This window comes from Anas acuta, chromosome 5 (genome assembly GCF_963932015.1).
Source record: "Anas acuta chromosome 5, bAnaAcu1.1, whole genome shotgun sequence".
NCBI classification, from domain to species: Eukaryota; Metazoa; Chordata; class Aves; order Anseriformes; family Anatidae; genus Anas; species Anas acuta.
The window spans coordinates 4749082-4776775 of NC_088983.1; the positions used below are offsets into that span (position 1 = coordinate 4749082).

The 27694-nt window shown below is 38.3% G+C and overlaps 1 protein-coding gene across 1 annotated transcript; it reads right to left on the reverse strand.

The window, feature by feature from the left end:
* On the reverse strand, positions 1-27677 carry EXOC5 (exocyst complex component 5). The gene is made up of 18 exons (XM_068682389.1): positions 27545-27677; positions 22897-22988; positions 18774-18921; positions 18182-18376; positions 13611-13675; positions 13101-13129; positions 12832-12941; positions 12308-12352; positions 12066-12206; positions 10889-10971; positions 10235-10444; positions 8902-9049; positions 6713-6821; positions 5981-6101; positions 5124-5210; positions 3865-3973; positions 2664-2879; positions 1-2279 (listed from the first exon to the last, which is right to left on the reverse strand). Exons 1-18 carry the CDS (start codon positions 27569-27571, stop codon positions 2091-2093), a joined length of 2124 nt encoding a protein of 707 aa, XP_068538490.1. The 5' UTR covers positions 27572-27677; the 3' UTR covers positions 1-2090.
* Between the last annotated feature and the right edge of the window lie 17 nt (positions 27678-27694).

The window sequence follows — 27694 nt, forward strand, 5'->3', positions numbered from 1 at the left end:
TGGAGGAAATTCTTTTTATTGAGGAAGAGTTTACATATCTACGTTTTTAAGTATTCACCTACTTTATGCCACCTCCTGTTAACAGGCATAATGAAAATATTGCACTGAGCATATGCATGAGAAACACAGCTAATAAAGCAAGAAACATGGTAAATACATTTCATACAACCTTAAAATAACTCAAAACAATCATACAACAAATTCTGAAGCACTTCTGTGATCTGCAATCTTACAATGATGTTCATTGTTCTTAAGTCTTTATTACAAATTGACACTTTTTGTAGAAAGGTTTTGTATTGGTTAATAAAACCACAGCCTTAAAATTGTTGGCTTTCAGTTACAGAGGTAAGAGAGGTATCATCTGAATTCACATCAGAGCTTTTGAAAAAAAAATAAATGGCAGCAGTGCAAGCATGTGCCTCCTCCAGTGTCCAAACCTGTTTGTGGTTTTGCCATGGCCAAGGAATAGAGCTATGCAGCTCAACAAAGCAGCCAGTCTCACAGAATACTTTGAGAAAGTCTGGCACCCATTCTCTTGTTTGCTGATATAATGCTCTGCTAAATATAAAATGAAGCAGAAGAAACTCAGCTAACCAAGAGAAGTTCCACACAAGTCTGTCAATATTGACTACACCTGGGAAGTCATTAACAAAAGAGGAAAATAATTTTATTTGACCGACCAATAATGTAAATTTATAGAAACGCTGTTCTAACAATGGGAGAGAAAGGAGTTTTCATAATGTATGCTGAGCCCACTGTAGAAATAAAATGAAGTGTTACAGATTATCTGTTCAAGGCTGATGCAAGTCAGGCTGAAGACACAAACCACAGCAGTTCCAACCTGTTTTCCACATGAGCTTATTCTGAACGAAGGTCTATTCACAATTTTCAACTGTTTGTGGAAAAGCTACCCCAAATGTTTCAAACATCACTAATTGCTTCAGTTTACTATACGCACACTACGGCTCCATCTCAGAAGCACCTTCAACAAATGCTGGAGCATAACTGGCGTAAAAGTAGTCTGTCTCCAATATTGAAATTAAGAGCAGTGGAAGAGAAGCTTTTGCACACTTCACCATTTCATATTGCTCAGGCACTGAGGATCACTTATCTTCAGCACAAGAAATTTTACCTCTAGGTTTTTTGCTAGAGCTGCCGTCCGTTCCTCCCACGTACAAATGAAAAATTGGGCTACATTTTATCCTTTCACTTGTTATAATCTGAATTTATTTACATACAAAACAAGAGACAGGAAAAAGTTGTATTAACCCAACCATGTGCACCTTCACCTTGTAGCAAGGATGCCTTTGACAAGGCAGCTGCATTACCTTTAGAAGCATATATAAAATTCAGTGTGCCAGTATCAAACAGAAACAAGAATGTCATACAACCCCAATATATTCCAGTGGGCCCTTGACTATTAGGTTAAAAACAAAAAAAAAGAAGGAGAAAAAAAAAGTAAAAATCAAAATCTTTTCACCACTTTAGTTCTGTTTAGGATGCTACACAATGAATAAATTACATCTTTCTGGGATAGCGTTCCTTTCACTTCTACATCTCAAAGAAATTCCAAACTAATTAATTAGAGCAAGAAATTACATTGAGCAGGATAACATTTTAAATGAAAGAAATGACTTAGAAACACCAATCAAAGATAATTTGATTATGATTAGCTGTGCTGAAGTCTAAGTCATTAAAATTGATGAAGAATGTTTTTACAGTGGTCTATTCTATGTAATCCATTACCTACGCTATGCTCTGTAGTTCAAGTCTAACAAATGGTATCTGATAATTCAATATTGGAGACTAAAATACTTTCATTGTACCACTTGCTTCCCCACAACGTTTCCAATAAGAAAAAAACAGTAGCAAGTAGTTTTGCAAAAAAATTCATCAGTGGGAGAACTTTAGGTTACGTGAGATATCATTCTGATTTTTACCTGCTCGCATTCTACCTAGTCATGTCTAAATATGGCTGCTGATTTAGTCTGAACAGTCAATACCCCACAAAAGTTACAACCATGGTTTGGTAAGAAATCATTCCCTGTGCTTTCTAACTGAGGCCTGCCCAAAGGTTTCATTCCATGCTCTCAGCTGAAGTGACGAGCAAGACGAGCAGACCTGTAATCAACACGCAGCTGAACAAAGGAGTGAAGGATGTTCTTGTCCAGATTAGCAAGTTGTTCTCCTGAGCAAACTTGCTTTAAGTTATCCGGGGCTACAACCAGGAGGTTGCAAAGTGCATGCAAAGTATCAAACAACTGTAACACCAGCGCAATCTGTTGTTGAGAGAGGAAAAAAAAAAGAAAATAGAAAGAGATGGGTATTAAGAATAAATGCTCCTTTAAGTCTTACAACACAACATCCGTCCAGATTCTCAAAACACTTCTTCCCTACAGAAGATGCATTTCAGTCATTCTTTCTTCATGTGTGCATAAATACATGCATAGGCACGTGTTTTTCTGACTTTCTGGGCTTTTGTTCTTTTTAGGACACGATAAAGAACTACCATTACAGGAACAGAATGTGTAACATCACTATGTGAAATGCTGATGTCCAAACAGAAACAGATTTTTATGAAGACTTCCTATGAAAACTTCTGGTGAAAAATAGTATCTAACTCAGAAACATGGCTGTACATCACCAACATACACATAGCTTACCTTGAAGTCTTTGGCACACTTCCTATATTCAGCCACATCACAAATAGCCAACATGCCTCCCATGCAACTGTAGGAATATTGCTGTAGGTGTTCATAGATGAGTCGATGAAAACGAACTCCAAGCTCCATCAAAACTGTGTCGACATTCTTACCATCCATAGAATTTCTAATCTTTTCCACCTGCTTCCTGACATAGCTGCAGACTTTAACGCAAGCCTTTAAAAAAAATAAATAAATTCTAGGAACCTGTTCTCATAAAGTGGCTACTAGATCATAAGCTAAACATCAGTTACTAAGTTCTTTAAAATTCCTGAAGCACAACACCATTAGTTATTTTCTAATTAACAATTCAAACAGTTTTTCATTTGCCATAGAGGCAAAAATACAAGTAGAAAGACAGATGCAAGACAACATTCCACTAAGTTTTACTTCATATCAGTTCAGAAGAGAGCACTTCTGTTCGTGCTTTTAATTTAAGCAATGATTGACCAAGGGGGAAAACCAAGGTGATTACAAACCTCATTAGCAGTAATTATAAGCCCAAATTAACAGCCATCCTCACTCCTCCCACAAGTACCAATCTTACTACTCCACTTTCCCCATTTCCATCTGGCTTCAGGTATTCAGGCAGTCCTCCTACTTCTCTCCATTAATAATAATTTGTTCTCTACACCTCTCTGCATTTCCCTAACAACAGACTAATGTAACCCAGCCCTACAGCTGTATTTCTGCAGCCTGGAGTCTGGGATTTCAACAGATATAGTGGTAAAGAACATTTTACAGGAAAAATGTCTTGCCATACCCATCGTGTTTTCTTACGCTTCTGACATCCTAAGGGTAAAAAGCACCCAGCAACTAGAGCATCTGATAATTAGCTTTAAGCTATGAGTTTCAGAAACTAGTTCTCAGCTAAAAACCCTGTTTCAAATTTGGGCCTCTTGGGAAGGGAAAGAATGTGACATTTTGTCCAGTAGTTACCGATCTGTGTCTGACACTAGATACAAAACTCCTAATGTTGCTCTTCAGTGTGGGGAAGAGAGTCCAGAACAGCTTATAATTTCTTAGTACAAAATGGAATTGCTAACTAAATTAATCAAATACAAATGTTGTCAAATGTGTATTTGTTAAACATCATCCTGTACCTGATATCACTCAAGTGCATTTGAAGCTATATAGATGAGTTGGAACTTAGTTTACTTACATTAGTATATTGAATCAAAACATTGTTTTCATCTTCTGGCTTAAAATCTGTCTTCTTTTGCTCTGCAGCCAAGATGTGCTTCATCTGTCCAATCATACAATTCAGTGTCCTTTAAAGTTAAAAATAAATTTGGGGTTTTAAAGAGAAAGCTTTCATTTCCTTGATTTTTATACGTACATACACTGACGTGATTCTATGCAAAAGTATGCAGCATAAAACAATGAGGAAAAAATCTCACTACCTAACATTTCCATAATCTATAGAAGATATACTAAAGGCAAATACATTGTAAGCAGCAAAGGATGGAAATTGCAATGCAGTTCTCTAGAGAAGACAAAGTGCAGAAAATGCCTTTTAAGAAATAACTCTTTGAGCTCTCTGCAAATATATCAAATCTCTTCCTCATCTCTGCAGAAAGTGCCCTGTAGGACACAAATGCAAAGCCTGCTTTTCCTATGCAATGCTGTTCTCATCCCTCTCCAGTACAGAGATTCTTATGAAAACTTCAGTGACAATTTTCAAATTTCCATCACTGCAGAGAGAAAACAGCGCTGTAAAGGTTAGGTAACTGGTTCTAGGCTGAATACCATCCTTGAAATATTGGAAGACTGCATGCTTCCTGGAGCAAAGTAGGGCAGTCAGTCACACAAGTTTGGTTTCCTAACATTAAGCTTGTTACTTTCCCCTGCTGCAGAACAGCTATGATTTTCATTTACAATTTTTATGGCTATCCCCTCATTTTTATATGAAGAAATGGAAAAAAGATTTAAATGAGTCACAACCTCAAAGCAAGTCAATGTCAGAAACAAAATTATTCCAGGTCTACAGACTTCTATGACTAGGTCTAATCCATAGCACTGCACAGATTCAAACAAGTCATCTAACCTATTTTTGTCAAACTTTGCTCCTTATGGAAATTCTGCAATCCTTTAACCTATTTCAATCATCACTCCTTCTGCCTTTAAAGGAAAAAGCATGAGACAATAAGATAAAACTGAATTTTATAAAATAAAATAAAAAGCACTCTGTCAGCATAACCAACTATGTCAGTAATATCCTTCCAGAGGTCAGAAATCTGCCATGGAAAATATACCCTGTAAACAAACAAAATCTAAACTTCCTATGCAGAATAAAGGTAGAAGAAATCAATTCTGTGTTCAGAAATAATTCACCTTTACAAAAAAAGGAAAACTAGTAGTACATCACAAAGGAGTTTTACAGGAACCAGTGATCAACAGAAAGCTTAAATGTTTACTTGCCTATCGATACCCATATCCAGCTTCACTTCCATTTGTTCTATGATGTCCTTTTTCTTCTGAAGGCATTCAGACAATTTAGGAGAAGAACTGCAACAGCATAAAGGGTTGTATAAATGAGGTTAAAATACCAAAACAAATTTGTTACCTGGGGCTGTTAATTACAACAGAAATGTGTGAAGATCTACCATCCCATCAAAAAAAGACTAGTTTAGATGGAGTTAGCTGTCTTTAGAACAACAAATAACAGCCTCGAAAGCCATTTGACCCTACAAATAGGGCTTGCAGAGTGCTGACGGTCAGTACTGCAGGACACTTCAAGCAGCACTGTGTCTACTGAACATGGTGCTTCTCTGCTACTGCCAGCTGCTGCCACACTAGCAAGCAAACCCAGCTTTTCACAGAACATCTGTGAGCTCTGCCTTGAGCGTATCCAACCAGCGGGTCCTAACATACAGCTTTCATGTAGCTCATGGCATGCTGAGCTTCTTCCTCTGCAGAGGCTGATATCTCCAACAATCTCTGCAGCCCTGATATTGCCAGCTCAGCCCAGGATGTAAATAAAAAAAAATATCCTTTAGTCCTGGTCTGCAATAGAGCAGTGAGGTCTCTGCAGAGCAACTTGTCTCTACTTCATATCAATACTCTTGGAGCTCCCTCTCTCCCCGTGGTTATCCAAGATACAGATCAGTTTAACTTCCCTTCCTCCCCCTCCCATTACAGTATTTTATCTTCCCACAACATCAAGCAGAACCACTCCAAGAATAAACTCCTCTTAACAGAGATGAAGAATAAAAAAAAATTGCTTTGTTCACCAAAAATGACCATTCAAAAGAAAGAGACAATCAAAATAAAGGTACCTGATTAATGGCATTAGATGATCATTGAACTGCTTATCAAATAAATGGAAGATAGTATTGGCCTGGTGGACAACATCCAAGAAATAAAGATTTGCGTTCTTTGAATCAGAAGAGGGAATGCCTAAAGCAAAGAAGGTTTCGTTAGGATTGTAATGATATGCAGTTCTTTAATTAGCATTATGATATTTTAAGTATGCAGGATTTTTCCATGAGTTATTAGATCACAGGCTTAGAGTTTGAAAAATTTACCATGGTGCCATATATAGAATACTTCTCATAGCTATATCAGGTAAGCATAGAAATATCTTGCTTTTAAAGTTTCCAAAAGCAAAAAGAAAAATTTAAATATTTCTTCAGAAGACAGTTTTTATGCTTTCACTGAGGAAAGACTGGTTCTCATTATCAACTTTTTAATATAAGCAGTTTTCTTGTTTAGTGTCACTTTTTAAAATGCATAAATACAAAAACAATTAACAGAAGTAGTGTTGATGTCCAGATTTCTGATACAAATCTTTTTGAAGATAGCAGCACATTTCCATCCATGCATGAATTCTCCAAGTAGAAGTAACACTTCAGAAGATATTAAAAGCTGACTCCCAAACACACAAACCAAATTTCATTTAGCCAATATATTTTGAACAAAGCCAATCAATAAGGCAAGGCAACGATCTGTAAAGTTGGTCTGCACAAAAAGGTCAATAAGATGAAGCGTTCAAAAGATATTATACTCACCAGCGAGGCCTGTTTCTAATGCATAATCGATGTGTTCAGTACATAAGAATTCTACAAGCATAGAAAAAATTCTGAAAGCATTCTTCGGTAAGTCAGACGGATCAGAGAGCTTTAAAGAAAAAGAAAAAAATATCCTAAAGGTCAGTTCTACACACATTTGAAAGTTTATCTGATATTGATAACCTTAAAATGTAATAAGTACTTCAAAATAACTGAAATTTTATTCTAAATTAGAAGTATCCATACAGAGAACTACTCAGGAGCAGTAGTTAGTATCAACAAATTCTTCAGCATCAACAGTTAAAATGAAGATAAAATGCCACAGGACGCTAGAGAAAGCAAAAATAAACAGATTCTAATAGTAATAATAATAAATTAAGGAAGCTATTCAGTAAGTTCTTAAAACGCTAGCATCTAGATGTAATCCCAGCAATCACCTGAACCACAGACTGCTGGATGCTGGGAGAAGGTACCTGGAGAAGATGACTCTATACATGCCCTGCCTTTTTTTCTTTTACTAAGCTTCTGCTAGTAGCCACTGCTAGAGGACAGGACGCTGGGTTAGACGGACCTTCACTGTCAGCCAGCACAGCTGTTCTTCCATCACTGTCACCATACCTCAAAAAATAATCCAGACTGAACCTCAGCTCCATTTATCACAGTTCAGCTGGAGTCAGAGCATGAAAATTTTTATTAAGTAGAGTAATGCTCACATATATACCTTCATGAACTGTAAGCAACACAGGATTTTGGACAGCAACCTGTCAGTAAATCCACTTTCTAAAGAAAAATGTGACAGGGCTTTTGCACATAAGAAATAGGGCTTTGGTTTCTATGGAATTAAGTGAAGATTTAAGAAGCTAGGAATAAAATTATTATTGCAATTCAAGTTAATTTACATAACAGCATTCCCAAAGACTTCCTCTGTATGCCTGAAAACCAACCATAAAAAAACGCCACCTTGTTACAGAAATTTCCAAGCAGAGGAATGTTTTAATATATTGTTACGTTCAGAACTATTGACTTATTTTTCCTAAAGCAGTCAGGACACACAGTACACCTGTACACATCTGTCACATAATATAAATATTGCCATAAACTAGCCAGGGACTTTAACTTTTTCTTTGCATAGTGAATTGTCCCCATGACAATCTTAGCAGCATTTCTTCCCTCCCTCCCTCCCCCACTGCCAAAAAAAATTGGTTTTTGGTTTTAGACCAAGTATGAAAAAACACTGATCCTAATAGGAAGGGGAAAAAAAAAAGAAAAAAAAAGAATGAACAATTACAAAAAGTTGGTATCATGAATTTAACAAGTTAATAGCAACTATCATACTGAGAAAAAAGATGTTCTACCTGTGTCTTGCAGTTACTGACTTCCACCACTAGGAATGTCTATCATGTCTGTGCCATACTTGTATTTTATTGCACCTTTACCCTCCTAGAATCTACAATATTAAAGCTTCTGAATATCTAAAATGTTAAAAGCTTTTATACACTGAACTAATTTAGAATGTTAGAGGCATAAAATATTGTTAGAATTAAGTGTGTTTAGCTAATAAAAACCCCAATTATTGATTTAAGTCTGCAATTAAATTACAAGGGGTTTCATTTAAACTAAATACCAAACAGCAAGCGACAGGCAGTAAAACAAGTGATTTAATTAAAACAAAGAGTTGTTTTCTTTTTAAGCTTAAAGTATTTTTAAAGAAAAGTAGAAATTTACCAAGGCAAACAATATTAAAGATTATTTCTACTCATATAATAAATAATTTTGTTGGTGATACTGGTGATTAGTCCCTTAAGCTAGAACAATTGGCACTTGACACTAAAGATCAACTGCTGAATTAGTCTCTGTATTCTTAAAAAAAAAAAAAAAGAAAAAAAAAAAAAGAAAAACCATACACTAAATGTTTCCCAGTTCTTAGGTCTAGTTTATTTAAAAAAAAAAAAATGCAATTTACACAAATAGGTTTAGCGCTCCCCACTTCTTCCAAACATAGACAGTATTAAAAAGCACATTTAAAAAGCAAACCTATAGCCCCCAACATGACCTTGAATCAGTGAAAAATATAAGAAAATTTGTTTAATAGACTAAAGCCCTTCCTATCAAACTGAAAAGTGAACCTGAAGATTTAATTTCATAAGCACAACTTTATCACTAATGGAGATTACAGGAAGCAAACTTACCCTGTGACATCTTTCAAAGGCTTGTTTCGTTTCTTGCAAAAGGTTAACCACCACTTCTTGTGAGAGAAAAGTTTCTCCATGGGTATCAATACTCGGCCCCAACGGCAAGTTTGTACGTTGCCTTATTCTCTCTTTGAGGTCTTGAATACTAGGACAAAGAAATACCAGAAGATTTCACTAGATGGAAATTTTGACATTCACATTCAACAGTGATTTAGGATGCTTTAGTTGTTAACTCACAAAAACAGAACCCAAGACACAGTTTAGGATTTGCAAGCATTAAGACAGTCTTGCAAGCTTAAAAAAAATGCTAGTAAATGCAAAACAACCACCTCTGATCCCAGAGTTAACCGTATTCTACCATGGCACATCTGTACCATGGGAGCAGCTATTCCCCCACTGGGGAATAAAAATAATTTCAATTAAATCCTCTGGGATGTATGGTCTGTGGACAAAGTTTAGCTTTCATACATTGACACATTTTACTTTCAAAACACAAATGAGAGCTTTCTATCTTATCCACACCCACAAGTCTTCTCATCCTCATTCCTATCTACGCAGTCCTGACTTAGTCGAGCATGCTCCAACACATTTCCATGCATAAAGCAACCCATTAAGTCTGTCATTATAATCAATTTAATTTTCCCCAAGAAAATTAAATTTTCATCTTTGTTTTTTAATTCACTTAATATTGTTGTGCTCTCCAAAACAATTTTCATGCCTGACACACTTGACCCCAACAACTCTTTGAAAGGTGCAGTAGTCTCATCACCTCTGTCTCACAAATTTTAATTCTTCCTTTCCCACATCTCACTACTCCTTTATTAGTTTCTCTACCCTGAGGATAATGAAGTCTTGTTTTTACCTTTCTCTAAGTCCATTGCATCTTCTGGGCTCATTAAGAGCTTTCTCACTGACATTGCTATGGTCTTTTCCCCTTCCTAGGTCTTGGGAGGGGACCACAAGACCTGGGCAGGTGAAAAAAAATGTATGCTTTTAGATACACACATACACATGCGTTAGGTACCTTAATTTTGCTTCAGTCCTTTTGTGGATCTGGATCCTAAGTTGAAACATAGGTTTAACTGGTATTTTTCATTTTCCATGAGTATATAAACACCATGCATCACCTTTCACATGTATCAAGAGCAATATGCTTTTTAAGGGAAGTTAACATAAAATGAGAGCAAATATAAAAAGCTGTAGGTCACTTTAGAAGCTTGCCCTTTTGCAGTTGATCACTGCACATCTGGCATGGCAAACACTATGTTTCTCCCCTTACCACCTCCCTTCCACTTTAGAAGTAGGGAACTTTACAGAAAAAAAAACTTACCCTCCAGTGCCAATAGACCTCTTCTGGTGGTTTTTGGAATCATAATAGCGTTGCAGAATCATAGCGCTCCTACTTTTCAGATAACCAATTTCCACCTCAATGTAATTCTCCAAGTAGGAAATGAAAATGGATTTGATAAGCTTAGACAAGAAAGTCTGCTTATCAGTACCCAAGTTAAATTCCATCAATTTGCTCGAAAGATTAGTAGTTCTTTATGCGAAAGAAACAAAGAAGGGGAGAGGGGGAGAAGGTTGAATTTGTATGAATTACAGCATTAAATGTTTGTAAAGTACATAGTACAACAAAATCCTGATTGTGATTAGGACTTCTAGCAGCTTTATATTTAAGGAAAGAACTTTGCATAATTCATGTTTGAATACATACAGCACAATTGCAATCAAAGTGAGATATAGAGGAGAGGACTGGCTTTTGCCCAGATTTAAAACTACACTCAAAGACCACTATACTAAGTATTTCCCATTAAAAATAACAATGGCTATTTACAGTTTTCTTTAGGAATGTGATCACTGGAAAGGTTAACAGCTTTTTTTTTGAGAAGTTTTTTTTGTCCTCTCTTCCTACATCTCGATAACACATTCAGTTTATTACAAGTGGATATCAACAACAGTAATTTCATCATCAATATGTAAATACCTTGTATACAAATCGTAGAGATTCTTAAGATACTGCTCAGCATCTGATTTCCTGTGTTCTTCTAGCTGGTCCTTTACATAAATCTGCAAAATTTAGGTACATCTTTTAGAAGAACAGATATTAAACCTCAGATCATACTCACTACCTGTTAGGTTTACACATATGCTTCCTTCAAAGCACACATCTTAAGTAACTCATATATTCTTTGGTTTTAAGTCTCTGATCTACAGACCTTGCATCATCTACAGACAGTTAAAGGGATTTTTATATTATTAAATCATCTTCTTCAAAAAGTAGTAGCATATGAAGCAAATACAAGAGAGACTGCTTTGAAAAGATACTTGACCAAACGCAAGATCTGGTCTCATTAAGAATCAAAACAACTAGAGGTCTAAATGCATTTCTGCAGTTGACAACAAGCAAAAGACATATTTTCATATTTGTTTACCATAATACACAAAGCACATACAAGTTAGAGCCTTCTTGTAACTGAATATTTGGACAAAATATCTTATGGTAAATAATATATAAGTCAAAATTGATGCATAAATTCAGGAATGAAACACAAGCTCAATCCCTACACTATATTATTATCAATAAGGGGAATACTGCTGACAGGAAAATTGATTTTTGCAATGAGTAGGCATTCTATTGACTTTACACACCTAAGAGAGTGTATTTGCAAAATGGATAACAATGTTTTCAACTACTCCAAACTTTCATATAAAGAGTGTATTAGCTGCAGAAAAACATTCCTGGCATAAGTTGTTTTTCTTTATTCAGAGCTAGCCTCATACGTGAAACTTAATTCCAAATATGAACAGAATAAAGATATTATTAAACGTGAAACTTCCTTTCCTGATATGTTCTGGTGATAGCACACAGGAAAGAATCAAATGTGTATGGCATCTTATGAACTAGCTAGTGAATGCATTGATTCCCTTAATTTTACACACTGAATCTGGGCATTTTCATTTGCACTGTATTTGCAGTACAAGTAGCTTTACTTGAAATAGCCCTGAATATCTGTATGAAATGCTACAGGGCAATCAGCTGTGATTCCACATCTTATACATGATTATGAATATTGTAAATTCACAATAATTGTTATTACCAGATAAAACACTTATAGAGGAAAAGCTTGTTCAATAACTGTAACATGTTAAATTTGAAATACCTGAAGTTTAACTTCAAAGATATTTTGAATGAGTTTGGCTAGCACGGTCTCTGGATTGCTAAAGACTTCTCCAACTTGCTTATTCACTCGTTGGCAGAGAATGGCTGCATCTTCAAACACATCATTCCTCAGGAATGCACCCTAGGGTTTCAAAAGCAAATTTAATAATATATTTACAGCTACTTATAGGACTAAATAAACCAACACCCAAGGAGATGCATGGAAGACAAAAAATGCGTTACCTCTTGACACTGTTTTATGTACACATCAACACAATGGGAATAGCCCTGTGGAAGAAGCAAAACAATTCAATGTTAATTCAGGTTCTCCATGTTTTTAGTACAGAATGAAATTAATGAAATACAACTCCTCTGAAAAAGTTATTGAAAAAAAAATACATTCATCTGAAGTGTAGACTGTTTCAAATCCATTTTTGTCACAAATCTAGCATAGCTTCAATTATCATCACTCTCCATGGTTATACACCACAGGTTTTAACACTCCTCAAGCATGAATGTCAGCGCACACACATTCAAGAAAAGATTATCTCGGAATGGTCTCTATTGACACTGCCTCTGATTCCTCATCATCTGCCTCCTTCATTCCCCTGCATTTGATTCCAGATGGAACACCTCAGTATTTGTAAAGGTATACGTTATCTGATGTGGTCATTGTGCCAGTGTAAATATGTTTACTTGAAAGAGGCATTTATTGTATCCTGGTGCTTTGTTGTTGCTGTTTGTTAAATTAAGACCCCTGCTTTTACCTTAAAATGAAGCAAAACTGCTGCTACTTCTCTCATTCTGGAGATTTCACCTCTCCGCTGTGCACTGGTAAACTCTTGAATTAGCTGGCACTCTAAATCATGGTACTTACCTGGAAAGGAATGGAGAACATAAGAAAAAAAATGAAATCCATCAAGCCATGTAATAAGAGCACTGGCAAAAATGGTATCACTAACAGTATCGCATATTTTTTGATCAGTTTTAATATTTCATATATAGAAACATGGATTGAACTGGATAGATAACTTACTTGCTATCTTTGATTTTACTTCAGAAAACCTGTTAATATCAAAACATACCACGATTAAATTCAAATCCACGTCACAGGAGAAATCAGACATCCTAGATTGCCTGTTACCCATGATCTATTTTAAAATGAAAATATGTAACACAAAGATGACAGAAAAGTTACATGCTTCATAACCATAAAAACCTACAAGCATCTAATCCAAATCTAATTAAGTCAGCACACCAAAATTATCCCATTAAAAGTCCGTTAAGCAGTTTAGGATGTGTATGTAAAGATGATCCTGCAACATGAGTACATGAACACGAATTCAAGAATAGAGGGGACAGAAATAAGCACATGATCCATCTCAAAAGCTACAGGAATCACGAGTGAAGTAAAGCCCCTCTCCTATCTTATCCCTCCCCGTGTCCCCCACTGCCCCCATAAAAAGAAAAGCATCAGAAAATGACAGCTGTGAAGTAGTCGTGGTGGTTTTGTTCGTTTTTAAGAGCTGTTCAGATAGAATTTTACCTGTCAAAAGGCAGTTCCTGTGCAATCAAATGCAGTTTCTGAATAATATCAGCTGCCTCTTTAATCTGTTAGAAATAAAAACACGACAGTCAATTACTAAAGATCTGATTGTGGGCTATTCCTTTCTTCCATCTCCACTGTTCAGCTTTCATACGTGTAGTTCCTGTTTTCCTGTAGTTCCTGATGCTTATGATAATTTTTAATGTACAATTATATAGGACAAAACATTATAAAAATCCTTTCACTATATGTTCATATGGGACACACCTCTTCAGGTGTTTAATCTGTCTGGACACATAGCTCAGCCCCACATCAGTCCAACAAGACTTACAGACTTAGTTTCCGAGCTAATCAGCCCCAAATAATAAGGCTAGAGCAATCTCACATCAATATTCACCTTTCCATTTTGTAAAAAAATACACAAATAAAACACAAACAGCCAGCTGAACTGCAACATGATACTTTACCATGAATTAGGATAAAAGTCAAACAGACTTGCACCCAACCAGAAGGGCTCTCTGGTGAGCTCAGAAGTGAATTAGTTAACAAACCGTTCAGACACCCTAGTAAAAGCACCAGTGAATTCTTTAACTTGAAGAAACTAGAGGATAGTTGCATTCAGAAAAGCTATGACTGTGCTTGGCATGAAGAGGGAAAGAAGGGGGAAAAAAGGGGTCAAGGAAGAGCATAGCTGGAGTACCTAACATTCTCCCAAGGAAGGAGAAATGGAAGCTGTATTAGAAATTTAAAAAGCTGTGAGGTCTAAAACAAAAATTAAGATGAAATTTCATTTATCGTGCATCTACAAAATATGAATAGTATCAAGGATACAAAAACTATAGAATAAAGATAAAGCAGCATGCAGATTCCTGCCATCATGAACAAAAAGGCCATTTACCATTTGTCTTTCAATGATCAATCCGTGGCAAGTGCATCTAAGTAGTGCTCAGTGACTGTTTCAGTAGGCTAACTAGAACTATGGAAAACAGCAACTGCTACTTTTGAAAGTGTCACAAAAAGAAAGAGCTGGTTGCAACTAAAAAAGGGTAGGTTTAGGGTAGATATAAGGAAGAAATTCTTCACTATGAGGCCCTGGTGCAGGCTGCCCCGAGGAGCTGTGGCTGCCCCATCCCTGGCAGCGCCCAAGGCCAGGCTGGATGGGGCTGGGGGCAGGGGTCCCTGTCCATGCCAGGGGCTGGAATTAAATGGGCTGTAATGTCCCTGCCAACCCAAACCATCCTCTAATTCTGTGATTAAGAACAGCAAATTTAGCTGCTAACGTCAACTGGACAAAACCACAGCTCTGTGACAGTCGTAGTCTTTATTATTTGGTCTTGGTGACTGGAAGGCCCCTCAAATGGATTGATGAAAAGTTAACTACTGCATCCAGGCAAAGCCCTCAAATATACTGACACAACAAAACACATGGAGAACATGCACATTGTCTAATTTTTCCTGTTAGCCATGTTCCAGGGAAATACAGTGAGAGGAATGGAAGTAAGGAAATCCAATTCTCCCACCACTGAAGAGCAGCTTGGGGTTAAAACTTTTCAGGAATGGAACAAGACATACAGGTAAGAAAACAGAGCACAGTCATCACATGAGGTTGGTTGTTCAGCAAAAACAGGGGCTCTAAGAAGGCGCAGTCACTCTGCTTATTAAGAGCCGCTTATGTTTTGAACTGTCAGCTTACAATAGCCTCTTAAATCAAAAGCAGCCACGCTCCTCAAATAAATCCAATGAAACAGCAGTTATTTCTATTAGCTTAAAGCAACCTTAATACCTAACGAGCATTTCTGTTTGATACTGATGTCATTAGGATAGTCTATATATTAGCAGTTATTCATCAGCATCATCAAAAGAAAAAATCAAAAAGGGAAAAAAAAGCACCCGACAAATGGAACATTTTCTCTCTTCTTTTCACAAAATAGCTGTTAACTAACTTCTTAGATTTTTATTGAATTCATGGCCTTTTCTTATGCACAACAGAAGCCATGACAAATCAATTCTCCATGGTTTCTGCTTAAATCCAGACATATCTCATTTTTAATTGAATCATGCTTCTGTAAACTATTACATCAAAATAAATATGGATTCTGTAAAACACAGCTTAAAGACTAAAATATCTGAAAAAAAAAAACAACACAGAAAAAAAGGTGGACAAGGAAGAGCAAGAGAAAATTTTAACAGAAAATATTGTTATGAGCCAGTTAAAAGGCATAATGGAATGATGTTGAATGCAGAACATAAATGAGAAAGAGGGTGTAAGAATAACAATAAGCATTAAACATGACAGTGCTCCCGCATGACAAACCAGCGAGGTGCTGCATCATTTTATAATTGAATTGTTTTAACTGGAGCGATTTGCTTGCTTTAAGACAGTTCCATGCAGAGGAGGTCCTGGTTAGCTGGCAACACAAGGCAAATCATAACGACTCTGAGGATGAAGATACACAGCACCTAGCTTAGGACAAGACAGCAAAGAAAAGCCATCACTGAGATGGTATGTTAGAAATTGTGCAGTAAAGCCAGGAGAAAGTAATGGGAGAAATAAAAATTTGAATGTAGAGGGGAAAAAAAAAAAAGGAGGTAAGAATCCAACAGATTTCAAAAACTAACATCACTGAGAAAAAACACAAAATAACTGCTTCATAACTCCTTTATTGCCTCTCCTTTCTCAGTATCCTTTGCCCTTGATGTCCTAGGGAAAAGCTCACACTTACAGGGGACAGCTTGTATAAGAAATCCCAACATCATCCAAAATAGAATCTGAACCCACATCAGTTTGAAGATGAGAAGACACTGATAAAGTATTAGTGATTTACATTTTAGAATGTAAATCACTAATGATTTAGTGATTTACATTCTAAATTTAGTGATTTAGTGATTTAGTGATTTAGCTCCTATGTCATGCTTCAGAAATATTTTTAGTTCAAAGATGTATTAAGATGTCACACCACACATCTAGGCAGGTTCTTTTATAAACACTATTGCTACTTGCTATTTAAATTTGGAGACAAAAAGTTACAGAGCAGTACTAAACTACTTGGGCTGAAAATACTCTGTGTAAAATAACATATCCAGAAAATTGTGTGTGTTCTCACATGCTTCCTTTGCAGACTGACGTAAGACTTCTGGCCTTTCCTACATTTGTCTTCCTCCAGATTTGCTGAATGTCTTCAGGGTGTACAAAGATTAAGTTGTTTACCAATTTTCAGGCTTACCACATTTATCTACCAAAGAATTTTCAGAGCCTTCAACAGGAAGCATTACAAAACTAAGTTTTGAGTAAAAGTTGAATTCTTTACAAGACTCTGCAGGAGACAACACAATTTTCTTTAAATTATGCTTTGTTATTTACTACGCTGTCTTAAATTAACTTTAAAATGCATGTTTTATTTCTACTTAGGGAAAAAAAAAAAAAAAAAAAAAAGAAGATGACCTTGAACAGACTATCTACATAAAAACTTTTGTTATGCTGGAACCTTTCTGTTTTCCTTGGAAATCAGAAAAGTTTTCTGCACTCCCTCGCTGACTAGGGCAAATTATCAACTGGCAAATTACCATATATCCACAGACCATGATTTAAAAATCACTATGCTACTGAATTCTTGGAAATAAAAGTATATGAAGCTATTAGTTTTCCAACTCCCTGAAAGACACTTTCAGCTCAGTAGTAAAGGGATGACATTAACCTATTCTTAGTAAAGGGATGACATTAACCTATTCTTAGGTCCTTTATGAGAGGCATTTCAAGAAAAAAACATTTTTGCTGAATGCGCAAAACAAGTTTTTGCTGTTCCCATGCACTGCAACTTTTCCTAACTACCGTCATACTGTTGCACACACTTTAAGCATAGCAGGATGATTGCTCAGGACACACTTGGGGGGAACAAACAAAACCAAACCAAAACACACACACAAAAACTACTTATCTTACTACAATGTGAATGTGCCTTGTTGCTTACAGCTGGACACTATTCCATCAATTTATTTCTATTAGTCAGACCTCTCAGATTACATTTGCATCACGAACATACTTTTGAAGCACAAGAAAAACAAAATGCTTTAACGTTTCTTTGAAGTTTTCCTGCCTGGTTCCTCTAAATTCAGAGGGTGGAGACATAACCACAGGACTATACAAAGCCCCAAGGCATGCTGTGACAAAAAGGTATCCAAGGCCAGTGGACTGACCCAACAGAGTAAAGTTTCACAAAGAAGTTTCATTCAGAAACATTCTGCATTACAGGGTGGATCTGAGGCAAGGGGTTCAAAGAAAAGGCAGATATTGTACAGGCTCTAAAGTTGCCTCCCCAGCATTTCTCAAATCTCTGATAATTTCATAAAATGAAAAATGCCAACATTGCCACATTAAGCATCACTGAATACAAGTGCTTTATCAGCAATCTGCAGCCTAGTGTTGTTAATTTACATTTCAGAACAATGCAACTTTAACAAGTCAGTCACTCACGGGTTTGAAGTCTGACCATGGTAAGTCATGGTAGCAGCTTGTAATTAGGGCAGTACTGCTTATTGCTTTGAACTGCTTTCATCCCGCTGACAGCTCTTACCTTTTCAGAGTTTGTAAAAACATCAGACTTCAGCTCTCCATCCAGAAACTCATTAAAGTATTTCATCAGCTTCTGAGCCTCCACAGCCCGTTGCCGTGGCGTGTTTACCCCCTCCAGTTGGTCTCCAAGGTGACAGACCTTAGTTGCTACATAGCTGATGTGCTCGTCCAGCTCTTGGAAATGTTGGAAGGCAACCTGGGAGAACACACACACGGACACAATTCTCATCGTTTCCACTTACCGTGCTTTAGGAAGCACGAGAGTTACATCAGTAAGAAGCATGAGGAACCCAGGCATCAGCTCTCCAGGCTATCTCAAACTGCAGAACTACTCAGAACCACTAATTAAGTGCACACAACTGCTTAATGTTTAGTGCCTTCCATTAAGCAATTGTGAAGACTCACTTCTGGACTAGCTAACGCTCATTAAAGGAACATGCAGATAAGCTCCCTCTGAGAGGGAAAATTGTTTTCCATCAAACCCTCTATTTTTACCCCAAACGGTAGCATACTGTACCAAGAAATGTTAATGGAGCATGTGATGCTTTTAAAAATCACAAAGCTTAGCACTGCCTATACGCTTTAGGTTTTACCTGGTTGCTCTTCTGCAGTTCTTGTACTTTCTTGGCAAATTCCTTTGCTTCCTTCTGGCATTGCTGTTCGAGTTTCTCCACCTTTCTCTGAATCCTTTCATCCATTACCTGTAATTCTTGGATGTGATTTACAAATTCTTCCAATAATCTGATTTAAAATAAAATATGGTAAAGCAGACTTCAGTTCAAAAGGCATTGTCTTACACAGAGAGCTTTTAATAAAATAAAATAAAAAACCTCACAAGGCTGACATAATCATGCCTACCTTTGGAAGGCTATTTTGTTTTAAACTACACCATCCTAGTTGTATAGAACTCTATGTCTACATAAAAGCTTTGTGATCATGTGAATGGTAGACAAGAGTGGAGAAAATGGTTAAAACATTGATTGCTCAAGAACCTGGCTCTTTCACTGGCTCAAGAATCCCTCTATCCCCATCTTCCTTAAATACATCTCATCACAGCAAAGAAAGCTTAGGTCGCTACATCCCTTCAATGTAGGGGTTATAATAATAAAGTACTTTCTACTTTACTCTAGATTTTATAATAAACTTGTAAATCATTGTCCATTTAATTGGCAATGAATGCAACTACATAGTAATAATGTTGTTCTGGTTGTAACCATATTACTTCCTGACTTCATTTCTCTTCTCCCTACAACACACAGTATATTTAAAGCTTTTTTCTGCTATTTCCCATTCATTTTACTTTCAGACTCACATTTTACCCTCTCCAAGCACAGTATATTTGAATTCATTCTTCAATTTCCTCTATTCTTTTTCATTCAATTCTCAATATGTTCCTCTTCCATTCCTGTTTTTGTCCATTCTGTCCCATTCCAGTCAATTTTTCAGCTCCTATTTTTCTAAACATCTCAGTCACTGATGCACGGGAAATGGACTATTCCCCACATCCTCCACAGCCACAAAACTTATGCTAATAACTGAAAATACATGAAAGATTGGAGAAGTCTGTTGTCCACATTTCATATCGGAGCAGAAGACGGGAGGAAGCCAGAATCCTTTCCTGGGAGCTTCCTCTAGACTGCTGAGGAATCTGCATTTTCACATGTACTCACTGTTCAGAAGGTGTACTGTGAACCTGATGCCCTTCCAACATGCAGTACTGCTGAAAGGCAGAACAAGCATGCTGTTCCTCTCCTGGCTCCCCTTGCACTTGACAGAGACTCTCAGCAAGCAGAAGGGAAAAGTGGAACGCGTTGTTCTACCCTCGCATGACTCCTTCAGCACTTCATGTCTACAGCACCTCTCTTGGCCAACATCGAGGACTTTCTCTGAGCAACACCTCAATAATATAAAGGAGTTCTCTCTAGTTGCATGGAGGGTCAATGAATTTTCAGATTTAATTTCTTCTGCTAAAATGACTGGCTTTTATCCTGCTGCTTAAACCATCTGAAGCGCCTTTTTTTCCTCACTGTATTAGTCTAAAAAACTAATTAGTATTTCAAGTGGTATTTCTGCAACAGTAAGCGACTAGAAGTCACAACTTATTGAAGAGAACCTTGATTGTGGCAGATGCTTACTACTTCTTTCCTCCGTTTTCTGCTTGCCAGAAGCCCGAAAGGTAAGCATATTGCATTAGATGCCAGAGAAAACTACGCGGAATAGACTTGAGTTTTGAAACGTGTTTTGAAAATAAAACGTTAATGAATCTAAGTAACACAAAGCATACTTTCAAACAAAAGCATAGAGAAGTACAGAAAGTTCATATTCATTTTACAAGCTAATTCAGTTCAGTTTTGGGTTTGTGTTTTTTTAAAAGTAGGTATTGTGCCAATTCAGCATTTAGTCAGCAGTAGCATTCAATGTATAGCAAGAGAAGAAAATACTCAAATAGGAGAGATAGCTGCTGGTCAGGTTTCTCAGAACAGAAATAAGGAATTGAGCACCCTTTCTACAACAAAAGAAAACATCACTTTCTAAAAACGGAAAAGAAAAAACATATACCAAAAAGAAACAGAAACCTTCTGGTATTATTTGGCCTCCCTTTCTCCCCATACTAGAAGATCCCACAAGTAAACTGTTTACTGGGCAGGAGTCTCCCACTTGTCCTGATAGATATAGAAGTACATCACAGAAGTTAACGCAAGCAAGCCAACACAAATTAAGAAGAGAAGTTAAACTGACTTGGCGTTAGTACCAATCACTAACTACTCTGAAGTATACACCAGACACAACTAAGGAGAAAGAGCTAGAGGAAGCAATGCTGCATATTTCCAGGCTTCTTCATATTCATATTTCTTCCTGCTTAACTTGCATGTAGAGATCTCCGTAGGATACTGGCCTTAAATTCAATGTTAACTGTTCATCATCTTGCTAGGAATTCTAGCAACATCCCCCCTTCTTCAAAGAGCCAGGCTGCTCAAGAATGAATGTCCTTTGACTGTGCTAAATAAGCTTCTCCTATCTGTTTCAAATAACAGCAGATTGTCTATGACTCTAGTAATTCCTAAACTTCTTAAGACTTCTAGCTTAGGTAACTACAAACAATCCCAATCAGGAACAAGACTGTGAGAAGTCACTAAGCTACTGCACTTTGATTAATTCATCATCATAACGTAAATCAACATTCAGGTAGCTAAACGTTTTGTTGAGCCTCCTAGCTCAAAAGCATTCCAGAAGAATAACAGGAGGATGATCACGCTTACCTCCTTAATTATAACCATTTGAAAAATGAAAACACTTAAATTAATTGCATCCCTAGAAAGAATACTAATACCGGTACAAAAGCTAAGATGCAAAGCTATTTGAAATGGTCGCTCTTTGGAAAACAGAAGATCCAGACGTGCAGAACACAGAAACTTCTGTGTTGAAAACTGCTGTATAAAATCATGCATTTGAGTTCCCACCTGTTCCTGGCCCAAAAACCAGAAAGCTTTTTTCTTGCCTTAGGGCGAGGTTTCTCAGCAGAGCCAAGCCAGCTCACCACAAGCAAGAGAAGAAGGTCCTGCTCTGCTTCCTCCTTCCCCACTTCCCCAGCCTTACTTTCCTCACACACATTCCTCCTTGCCACCGGCTCACAGACACATGATCTTCCCTTCGCACCTGTTCCTAGGTTTTTCTGGTTCCCCAAAATTGCCAACTCAGCTAGAAAAGAAGAGGACTTTTTTGTCAGGTTAGTTTTTTAGTCAAGTGGATTAGCTTATCCCAGGATCACGTGCCAAGAGCTGGCTCAAGATGAGCCGTCACAGCATGCAGCTAAGTGCAAGGAAAAGGGGCACAAGTCCACCTCCATTCAGCAGAAGCAAGCTGTTCATTTGGTTCCAACTATAGTGTACACAATCAGTTCAAAACAATCTAAGCCAACATTGCCATGCTCCGGCCTTTCCTCCCATCCTACCTGTTTGTTTCTGCCTTTTATTTGCACCAACGCTGTAAACTACTGGGTCCTGCAAGTCAGGGTAGGGAGCTAAACTAGCAAGAAATTCATTATCGCTCTCTACAGATACCTTAAAGGAGGCTGTAGTGAGGTGGGGGTTGGCCTGTTCTCCCACGTGCCTGGTGACAGGACGAGGGGGAATGGGCTAAAGTTGCGCCAGGGGAGTTTTAGGTTAGATGTTAGGAAGAACTTCTTTACTGAAAGGGTTGTTAGGCACTGGAACAGGCTGCCCAGGGAGGTGGTGGAGTCACCATCCCTGGAAGTCTTCAAAAGACGTTTAGATGTAGAGCTTAGGGATATGGTTTAGTGGGGACTGTTAGTGTTAGGTTAGAGGTTGGACTCGATGATCTTGAGGTCTCTTCCAACCTAGAAATTCTGTGATTCTGTGATTCTGTGAAATTGACTTAAATATCATAAGCAGCAAAGCCTAATATTATGCTTTAATCCAGAAACTTTTGTGCTTCAGAACATTCATGTCTGACAAAGACAAACAACATTTCTCCTTTATTCAAAAAGTTTAAAATCAGAAAGTGATTTTCCCTACTCTTGTTACTAAGTAATTGATTCAGAAGAATTGGCTCATGGTCACAAATTCTAGCAGTTCTCCCAGATGAGTATTTCACTGGATACACATCAGTGCCACACACAGGCTTTTTGTTGTGTGTGTAATAGACCAGTACAATTCGAGACGCATTCGTTTTGACCATTATGCAATTTTATCTTACCTTTTTGGATCGAAAGCTTCTCCACCTCTGGAACCTCCTCCTGGTGTCCTCCATGCCAGCCGTTCAATGTATTCATCTGCCACAAAAGGCTCCTAGCCACAGAATAAAAACTCTTTACAACGTGCCACAGCAGGGTTGTTGCTTACGAATCATTTTGAAAGCATTTAGAAGCATTACGACAACCAAGAGCAAGTACAGCATTGCCAATTACCCCATCACCTCTTTCTTATGTTTACATATTTAATAGAGAACACTGTTTTTAGTGGGTGGGTTTGAACATCCAGTCTAGCAATTGTCAGACTACTAGAAAATGCTTCACTAGCAGGCTGAAGAGCTGGCTCAACACTACCTGTAGTCATTTCCAGGTGAGCTTATGGATTGTCATTAAAAGCATCTGCCACATGCAGCAGACCACACTGATCTGAGATATTGTATCACCAGACTCTGCTGCAGCCCAAGAGCTTTTAGCTGCACAGCAAACCAGATCAGAGAACTGTCTAAATTTGCCTAAAAATGTCTAAATTTGTCTAAAAAATTATGGGGCAAAGTAAGTTTTGTTTGCAGATGCTCATTTCTCTGATTCAGTTCACAACATGTCATCACAAGCAAAGCTGACCAAGGCACTGCCCAGTGGCAAGGACAGTGCCAGATTGCCACGGGACACTGTGCAACATCCAACTGCAGCTGCAGAAACAAAGCAGATAAAAGGGAAAATAACAAAGGATGAATAAAAGCAGACAATGGACTTCACTTTCCCAAGAAAGCAGAGCATGAGTGATGCTAAAAATACAAGGTTACACAAGTTTATCCCATAATATTTGCCTGATCTTCCTCAAGAAATACTGCACAACAGTGAAGAGTTAAGAAGATTATTTTCCCACATGACAATGTTTTCTGAAGGCACAGACCTCATAATAAAACCAAGAGCTCATATTTTAGTTGACCTAGGACTTCAATCAGCTCAAACATTTCTTCACACAGTTAATATTAAGTGCCCAAAACAATTTACAAAAACAAAGCATAATGACACCTATCCTTTAAATTAAAACCCACATTATTATTTATCCCTTCAGATTCATTGGTAACGCAGACTTATTACTTTGGTGCTAACATTAGTATATCCGAGCTCAGTAAATAAAGTATTCTTGTAGACCCCAGGACTTCATGGAAAGCTGTTACAATATAGGCACAAATGGGTCTAAAACTGTGCAACACAACCCAACAGAGCCAGGAGTGGCTCTGGTTGATAGTGGTACTTGCCACAACTCCATTCTGATAATAAAACACACAAACACAACATCACTGCTTTTGATAAAGCTTGGGGTAGGCAGACAGAAGTAACAGGGAAGGAAAAAACGGCATTTTCATAACTAAACGCAAGGGTTGGAAAGCAAATATTGCCAGTCATTGCTCACATTAACAAAGCCACTTCAGCGTTCTCCAAAAAACACATTATGCCCCAACCAGTTGAGCCCAGCTATTAAACAGAAATATAAAAGCTTTTAAAATATATTTTGCAACTTGCAGAATCCTGCTAGACAGGGCAGGAACTCCAGCAGATCACCCGGTAACTCCTCTTTCAAAGACTGACCGGAGTAACTGTTCTGCTCAGCCAGTTAGGCTGACTGGTACTTGGTGCAAGTCGCTCAGCTCTTCGCCCCAGTTCTTCCTGACACACAACATTGTTTCCTTTACACGAGTCCTCTTCATCAAATGTTTTAATGCGATGTTTTCATACTAAGTATAAACTCTCTGTTTGTCATCTTTACATCTCAGTGTTCGGGAATGTTTTTGCAGCTTTAATTACAGGCAAAACGATCCATTCGATGCAGTAACACTCCCTTCAGGGGAGTCCTCCAGCTTCGTAATTGCTTTATGGCTCTTCTCAGCACTTTTCCTTTATATGAAAATCACAACCACAACTTTTCCTCTGAAGATCCCGTAATCCAGCTGGAGTACCGCTCCATTACAATGACACCAATGCCAAATACAACTCTGTGGAAGAACCCTATATAGAGGGTGCACTGTTCAGCGATGCTGTGTGCATACATCTATGGATGAATATATATACGCACTCTCTATATATATCCTAAATATATATAGTGATATTACTTATAGTGGTGCTTTTTTTGGTCAGACAATATTTACAAGGCTTTTCTGCAAGCCAGAGTATCGAAGCCTGGTCTCCTAAGGAAGTTTGATATACATACCTTAGAACCTTAAGAAATAATAGCTGTGCCAACTTCACCCTAGCCATTACGCCTCTGTTCTCCTCTAAATCTCCCTTGAATATACGTGAACGCAGAGTGTCTGCAGCTCCCTCCCCTGCATCCCAAATGCCAGCAGCAAACAACTCGGTCAACTCCTAATCACACCGTGCTGCCCAGCCACAAGGCCAAACTGAAGCTGCAGCAGCCGTGTCCCCTCCACCGTCCTTTCGTGTGTCCTGCTCTTCTGCAATGCTCCTCCTGCTTTCCTCCTTCTGCAGCATCTGCATCACAAACCTGCATTGTTTTAACAATTTGACACAGCAACAGGGAGTGTTAATTAGTTTAGTCAAACCTAAATGATGGCAGAATCACTACTATGTGCAGCCATAGTATTTTAAAAAGGCATTAGCCTGGAACACGTCTGTTTAACAGAAACACTTACAGAGACTAAAAGAAGCTTAAAGTCAGGTCTCCTTTGTCATATAAACCCTGTCCTGTATTACTCAAACAGTAACCGTAGGGGATGTTATGGTGTGCAGCATGCTGACCAACAGAGTAAGAAATGAGCTCTTTCTTCTGAATTTTCACAAAGGGCAAACTAAAAATAATCTCTTTGATTTATAAAGAATAAATGAAGCTTGGGATGATCATTTTAAGACATGGTTCCATGATTTCAAATGTTCCCGCTGCAAATCCAAAGTTTTAGTTTTCTTTAAAAAACCTCTAATATAGACTTTTTAATGTTATCTTGATAATATGGTCACCTATAGCTATCAGAGAGCCTAATTCCTATTTTAATTTTCCTCTCCAGTTCTGCAGAAACTGCTGAAAATCAGCTTTTACAAATGTCATTTGCAAGTTCTTTGCCTGTTATCTGATGAGCCTCAACAGTCAATTTCTTCACAGCTTTGAACTTCGCTCTAGCTCCAGATGAATTAACGTGATCCTATCCATTCAGCCAATACTCCTGATTTAATAAGAGATAGGCCTGAAGTGGATGATAACCTGGTTTGATCTGGTCTGTGTAAGTGAAACTAAACTGGACCCAGCCACGTTAAAATCCAGTTTAGCAATAATTATTTTTAAATTACATTTTGAATTATACATAGAAGAATGAGTCCCTGTTGTGTCCATTTTCAGCACAGATCCTTCTATATAATTTTATATATCTATATTGAAAGTTACTTTCAAACATGCTTTCATGCAAGCATTGAAGCCAAATACCACCCTCAGATTCAGCTCAGGGTTACTCCCATAGTAAGTATCTTCATGCTCTAACCTTCATGGCAGTCACCTCAGACTAAAGTACCAGACAATATTAGTTTAGTTAATGTCCATATAACATCTCCTGCCTTTGCAGTGATAGAGAAGTGAGAGCAGGAGAGAAAGAAATCTCAGTTGCCATATCGGAAAACAAGATTTCAAGCCTTATCTCTAGGCAAAGCTCTCGCCTACTTTGCAATTCCACCTTTATTGCTATTGCAAAATGAAACACGTTGTTGCATGATCCGGAACTGCTAAAACATACAGTTTTCTTTCCACATACAGGTCATTTCCCATTCACCATCCCACAAAGAACAGAAGCACACAGTCGTCATGTTGGGAAATCAACAGACTCCTAGAGAAGAGTATTAAGGAGGTGTAGAGAAGGTATCAGGCCTGGCATCTACCTGCTTAGAGGACACTGCATTATTCTTGCTATTTTTTTAAACCAGGCAAGCAAAAAGACATGAGTCATAACACTCATGTGTCAGAATAGTGATTCATAAATACAAACGACCCCAATGCATTTATGTAAGAGTACATAGAGGACCCTACAGCGAGACACGAGACCTCTCCTGAGGGCTGGGGAAAGCGAGTGCTGGTGTTAACACCAAACAAGCACCAGGCTCTTGAGTGACTCAACAGGCAAACAGGGGATATCTGGTACCGATACCTCACCCCCTGCACGAGCAATGGGGACAAACACTGCCTGATAACCACAGGTCCCATCCTGAAAGGCCACGGTCCAGACCAGAAGAGAAGCTCCTGGAGCGTTGTTAAAATTTCCTGCTCGTGGCCTTGGGCGAGCAAGTTGGCTTCTTGCACCTCAGTTCCACAGCAGCTAAAGGCAGGGCAGAGGTCTTTCCTTATTCTCAAAGGCTTGAGAATAAGGTGCCAGGGTCAACCCGGTGTGTGTGCTGAGGAGGAGACGCGCTGCTTTCCCAGCCAGGCCCTCACACACCCAGGACCCCCAGCAGAAGGGGGCCGTGCATCAGGGTCCCTACAACCCCTCAGCCGCCGGGCGAGGAGCGAGAACACCCCCGCAGCCCACCACCCAACCCCTCACACCCCCCATTTTCCCATATCCTCACATTTTCAGTGCACACCCATCGGGGCAGGAGGCCCCATTTCCCTTCCCGGGGCCCTCCTCGCCCGCAGGCTCCCCACACACCCACCTCGAACAGCTCGGCCGCGGCGGCCATGGCGCACGGGGATGGTGGTGGGGGGCTCCTCAGCAGCCCTCCGCCGCCCCACCACCGCCTCCCATTGTGTCCCCCAGCCCCGGCACCGCCACCACCGGCAGCAGCAGCCTCGGCACCGCCTCC

Excerpts from the sequence above, each read along its gene's own strand:
- EXOC5 (XM_068682389.1), bottom strand. The coding sequence starts at position 27,571 with ATGGCCGCCGCGGCCGAGCTGTTCGAG. Across the intron at positions 18,377-18,773 it reads AACTGCAGAAGAGCAACCAG|GTTGCCTTCCAACATTTCCA; the intron begins GTAAAACCTAAA and ends GTGTTCTCCCAG. Across the intron at positions 9,050-10,234 it reads AGGTCTATTGGCACTGGAGG|TATTCAAGACCTCAAAGAGA; the intron begins GTAAGTTTTTTT and ends TCTTTGTCCTAG.